This window comes from Hippocampus bargibanti, linkage group LG12 (assembly GCF_051943395.1).
Source record: "Hippocampus bargibanti isolate YZ-2025 linkage group LG12, ASM5194339v1, whole genome shotgun sequence".
In the NCBI taxonomy this organism is placed as follows: Eukaryota; Metazoa; Chordata; class Actinopteri; order Syngnathiformes; family Syngnathidae; genus Hippocampus; species Hippocampus bargibanti.
Window position 1 is genome coordinate 11,571,084 of NC_142745.1, and position 6,000 is coordinate 11,577,083.

The following is a 6,000-nucleotide window of genomic DNA, read 5'->3' on the forward strand; positions in this document are numbered from 1 at the left end:
CATTACCATGGCTGAAAATGGGAAAAATATTTTCATAGGAATTATACATACTGAACTTCATGCATACATGTGCAGTTTCTTGTCAATCTCAAAATACTGTATCACAAAAACACAATTGGCCCGAAAGGTCCACCCATCTTTTTTATCTACAATGCTGTCAATCAGAATTGTGTTTGTTTTCACAGACCTGCATCTACTTAAGATAAGCAGTAAACAACTAACAGGGTTTTAGTTCAAACACAAGCGCAGACTGGGAGAAACAGCGCCCAAACAACTAGTGATGATTGAAAAGGTGTATTGAAATGTTTATTTTAAAGAGGAAGGGAAAAAAGCTAAACAATATCACAGTTTACGAATGTTTGATTAAATTAATGCCAAACCAAATTATCATGTCATGCGTTACAGCACGCCGCCCCGTTTAACATAATCGCTCGATTGACGCACTTTTACGCACGTCCCAACAAGCGCGACTCTTCGAGCTCACCTTACGCAGGATCCACTGGCAGAGGACGACCGCGGTCCATCCGAGCACCTGCATGTCACCTTCCGTTCACAAATGCAACTCAACGCTTCCTTCTTTGCTCATCAACGAAGCCAAAAGGAAAAAGAGGAGGAGTAGGAGGAGGAGGCGTCGGAGAAGGAGGAGGAGGGACGCGAAAAGGCGCTTTGGCGGCGGCAGCGGCGGGGTCCGGCCAATCCTAACCGCTCCAGCCAGCCGACGGTGACAAGTTGACTTAAAGTTGTTTGTGTTCCTCGACGCGAGATATTGAACAACAACTTGGGGGTCTCGCTGCTCGTCTCGTCCTCATGCGCAACATCCGCGCCGTCTGCCTGCGCTAATCGCTAAATGTTGTACACCAAGTTTTGCGCGCAGATGTTCGAGATATACTGAGGTTTTGGAAAGGGGGCTTGCACGCTTCCTGAGAGGTTTGAGTTTGTGATTGGCTGGTGGAAAGAGGAGAAGTGATACTATTGATCACTTCTTACCCTCCCTCCTTCCTTTCTCTCGTCCCACCGCTCCCTCACTCGACCTGCGTGCGTCATAACCAAAAAAAGGAAAACTACCTCTTTGTCCAGGCAAGACTAACACTTTGCCAACAAAAATCACAAAGGGGAGCGCAGCTGAGCAATTCAAGCTCTCGTCATTGTCACTGTATTTTTGCACTCTGTTGTTCTCAAACTTTTCACATCAAGTACATTTTTAACTCATTCACTGCCAGACGATGTGCAAAAATGTGTCCACTCCAGTGCCAGGGTTTTTGTCATTGTCACTTCAATTCCAGGACCCACAGAATATTGAGTTTTAGGACTACATAAACATTCAATTCCGCGTTAGAAACCTTAATATCTTCTTTCATCAGAAAAAAAAAGAGTTAATTCCTTAATTCCATGAGTCTGGAGTTATATGAGCTTGAAATGAGGGCGGCTGTCCAAAATGCAACGCAGTATATACGTATTGGTTTGTAGAGCGCTTTAAGAACAGTTGAAGCTGGAACATAGTGCTAACATGGAAAAGAGGAAATGCTGCCACCTTGTGGAAAAGAAAAAAACACTGCCAGAGGCCATGGCTAGCGTTTTATCGGCACACAAGCATGAAAAACAAAACCCGAACAAATTTGTTAATGGCACTCGACGTCATCATCCCAACTCCCAAATAAATTTGTGAATGGCAGTGAATAAGTTACATAAATAAAAGTTGCACCAAAACAATTATTACACTGTTCAACAAATTTGTAAGACTTTTTTTCACCAAAGATGGTACAAGAAGTACATTTTTCCAGATGACTTTTTATTTTCACACCAACTCCAAATGTCACATTTTGGTTTGTGACCAACGGGTAGCACTGTCGGGCCCCACCTGCAGCTGCACAGGTGATGGTCGCAGTTAAAAGGACTCCCAGAACGACCATTCAGTGTCAGGTCATTGTTTTGTTTCCCCCTGTCATGTTTTAGTCATGGTTTTGTTTGCTACTTTGGACCTTTCTGTTCTGATGACTTTGTTGTTTGAGATTTTTTTCCTGCTTACTTTATTTAATAGAATTTATCAAATACACATAGCACCTGAAGTAGTCGCAATATCTTAAACAGTCATGGAAGAGCCACAAGTTAAAAGATAGTACACATAATTATGATATCGGAGTTGCAACTAGCTCCTATACTAGAATCCATGATTCTATTCCCCAAAGGGATACAATCAAGAGATTGGGGAAATGCTTTTCACTCTGAAAAATATTGTGCTTTATTAAATTAGGAAGTCATTACAATCAGTGTGTGCATCGTGATTTCATGCTCCTATGCCCATTGATACCACCCTTGTGTTTCACCCCATCCATTCATTTCAATATTATTGTTGTTCACAGTTGGTGTGAGATTTTTTGAGAGCTTGTGTAAAATGAAAGACTGAAGGTTTAGCTGAAGTGTGGGCGCGTTTGTGTGTGCGCAGTGTGTGACACGGCAGTGCCTCCCTGTGAGACAAACTGTCACTGCAGACACTTCTGTGAGGACATATGCTTATACATACTGTATATCAGGGGTGTCAAAGTCATTTTTTGCTGCGGGCCACATTGTAGTTATGGTTTCCTCTCGAGGGCCGTTATGAATTTGGGGAACCCATTAGAATGTTTAAATCCGTTTCAAATATTACATATAGAGCACACAGCAAATTAATGAATAACTCGTTTTCAAATCTGAAGTCTAGAATAATGACTTTTATTGTGGTTGACATCCAAAAATATCACATTTTGGCTCAGATTTTAGCAATCATCATGGAATTTAACAAGTTCCATTTGCTTTCGCGGGCCAAAAAAAATGATGTGGTGGGCCGGATTTAGCCCGCGGGCCTTGACTTTGACACCTGTGCTGTATATAATACGTGTGTACATACATACATACATACATACATACATACATACATACATATATATATATATATATCGTAAATTCTGGACTCTAAGCCGCTACTTTTTCCACAGACGTTCAACCCTGCGGCTATTTCAGTGATGCGGCCAATTTATGTATTTTTTCTAATGGCCGCCAGTGGCACTCGAGTAGAAAAGGTAAGATTAAGACCGGTCAACTTCTCATGTTGTGCATAAATTAAATTAGCGTGAACATACCCTCATCATGGAAAATACAAAAAGAAAGGCATATGACGCAGCTTTCAAACTAAAAGCAATCGAGCTGTCTGATAAAGAAGGAAACAGAGCTCTGCACGTATAAACGAATCGATGGTGAGAGGCTGGAAACGGCAGCGGGAAGAACTGGAGCAACGTAAAAAGGCAAAAAAAGCTTTCAGAGGTAATAAAAGCAGGTGGCCCGAACTGGAAAACATTCTAGAAGACTGGGTGAACACACAGAGAGCAGACGGTCGAGGTGTTTCGACTGTGCAGATCAGATTGAAGGCAAAAACAATCACCACCGAAAATACCATTCCGGATTGACAGTGAGAGACAGGCTGAGGTAGTGTGTGACGTCTATACTACACTGTTTCATTCCGACACTGAGGACGATTACTTGGATGGCTTCAGTTCAAGGGAGGAAGATGAACACGGCTTACCGCGATTTTCACCAGTATGTTCTTTTACCAGACGTGTTATACTGTGTTGCTATTGTGTTGCTAGCGTGTTGTTACCATGTTGCTACCGTTTCACTGCCGCGTCACAGGCATTAAAACGTTGAAAACGCTCTCTGTGTGCCGTCTTTCTTTGTAAATATATTTACATGTTTTAATGTGGGCACATGGGGCTTATATACAGGTGCGGCTTGTGTATGTACAAAATCGATTTTCCTCTAAAAATGTAGTGGGTATATATATATATATATATATAGATATATAGATATATATATATATATAGATATATAGATATATATATATATATATATATATATATATATATATATATATATATATATATATATATATATTGTGATATCATGAGAGGCTAGCTCTCAGCAGGACGGGACAAGAAGTGCAATGGACGACAGGTTTGGATACAAACAAAAGGTTTTAATCAAGGGTTCCAGGGGGAATTCACAAGCAACAAAGGTTTGAATAGTGTCTCTTCCAATACTTATCAAAATAAAGTCTCTTCTGATACTTAAATCCAACTAAAGTCTCTTCTGCTCCTTAAATCCAAATAAAGTCTCTTCTGAGGTAAAACTGAAGACGGAGTTCTTCACAAGAGTCTCTCGGCCTCACCCCTCTTGACGTCCTCGTCATGTAGCCTAGCCACCTTAGCTAGGTTCAAATCCAGTGTCCAGTCGTGTGGTCCCAACTGGCAATGAGTTCCACGCAGCAATCAACTTCTTCACAGAGCACAGCAATCGAGCTTGTCTTTCCCCAAGCTCCACACTCAGAGGCTCTCTGCCTTAAGAGCCCTGCTTTCCAATCAAGCCCTGATCAATATATATATATATATATATATATATATATATATATATATATATATATATATATATATATATATATATAGTAAAGTCTCGTTATATCGATATTCAAGGGAGTCCGAAAAAATATCGATATAACCGGGACTATCGATGTATCCGACCCTGTTTGTATGTAATTTTCTCCGTGCGTGCATAGAAAAAGTATCGATATAACCGGGACTATCGATATATCCGATATCGATATAACGAGACTTTACTGTATATATATATATATATCGGGTGGCCCGGTCGCTGAGGGGAAATGGAGTTGATGGCTGCTGACAGAAGTTGCCAGACCTGTTGCGGCTCAATATGACTTCACATATAAGGTGCACCTGTGTATAAAGCGCAGGATCATCTTTTGAAGAAAATCATCGCCTTGTACACTGTAGATAAACCAAAAACATTCTGTCAATGCGGAGTCCATCCTTTTTTCCCCTTTTCTCTGGATTTGTCAGAAAAAATGTATCCCCAAAAGAGACACCTGGCGCCAGTACTGACAAAATAAACACCTCAGTACAACACATAGATAGAGTACAGTATATACTTGATAATGAAGTTGTGGCTGATTTTCATATTCTCTTCAAACTCTGTGGGCATACAACTGTGGTTTTATGAACCCACAAAAAATGTCTTATTCAACTTGTCAATGGGATAAAATTTAAGACTCCAGACTTTAACTCCATTTTCGAGCTTTAGTTTGTCATCAACAGGATCTTGAAATTCAAGACGTATTTCATAGCCTTGCTTTGAGTCCTGAAAATCCTCATTCCAAAGTCTTAAAGAGAACTACGTTCTCCTTGGTCCAGAAAGAAATGCTGCTGTAGTAATATTTGTTCCTTCATCTGCTCTCAAGCATGAAAATGTCTATAAAAAGCAGCAAGACTCCAAGAAACACGGCTGTCCTCAGCACTAGCCTCTGTCCTCCACTTGCCAAATGTACACGTGCGCACGCACACGTGCACACACACACACGCACACACACACACACACACACACACACACACACACACACACACACACACACACACACACACACACACACACACACACACACACACACACTGCCAAGCTGTTTTCCCTGGTGCTAGTGCAATTTCATGATCCACATTAGAAGCGGCAGTTGAATTTTGCTCAGCTGCTCCACGTCCCTGTTCCACTTAGCGGCAGCGCCGGCGACTCAGCTAGGCGCAAATGAATGAACAAGAATCTCTGCATCTCCCATCACAAATATCATCCGGCTGCCATTATTCTCCACCTCTCACCCAGACGTCTGTGGAACAGAGGTGGCACGAGTACTCACACTCTGTACTTAAGTTGAGGCACAGATACTTAGGTTAAAAAAGGCTGGCAAATGTAGAAGTTTTTGTTTAACTCTTTATCTTCGGTAAAAGTTTAAAAAAATAGAACAAACTTTGAAATGTACTGAATATACAAGTAAAATCAAGTAAATAATTTATAAAAAGGCATGAGTTAAGGACATGGTTGTTGTTGTTTTAAAGCTAAGAGCAAGCTACAAATAATTAGTTAGCATTTCATGCTAGCAGAACAGCAATGTGTTCCCAAAGCTTAGCT

General features: G+C 40.9%; 1 protein-coding gene across 2 annotated transcripts in view; it reads right to left on the reverse strand.

The window, feature by feature from the left end:
- The window catches only part of nxph4 (neurexophilin 4), a 47,753-nt gene extending 46,876 nt beyond the window's left edge, over nt 1–877 (reverse strand). For both annotated transcript variants that reach the window (XM_089010153.1, XM_089010152.1), the window contains exon 1: nt 485–877. In XM_089010153.1, the coding sequence (XP_088866279.1) occupies nt 485–538 (54 nt within the window). In that variant the 5' untranslated portion in view covers nt 539–877. The remainder of the gene's footprint in view (nt 1–484) is intronic.
- Nucleotides 878–6,000: the final 5,123 nt, after the last annotated feature.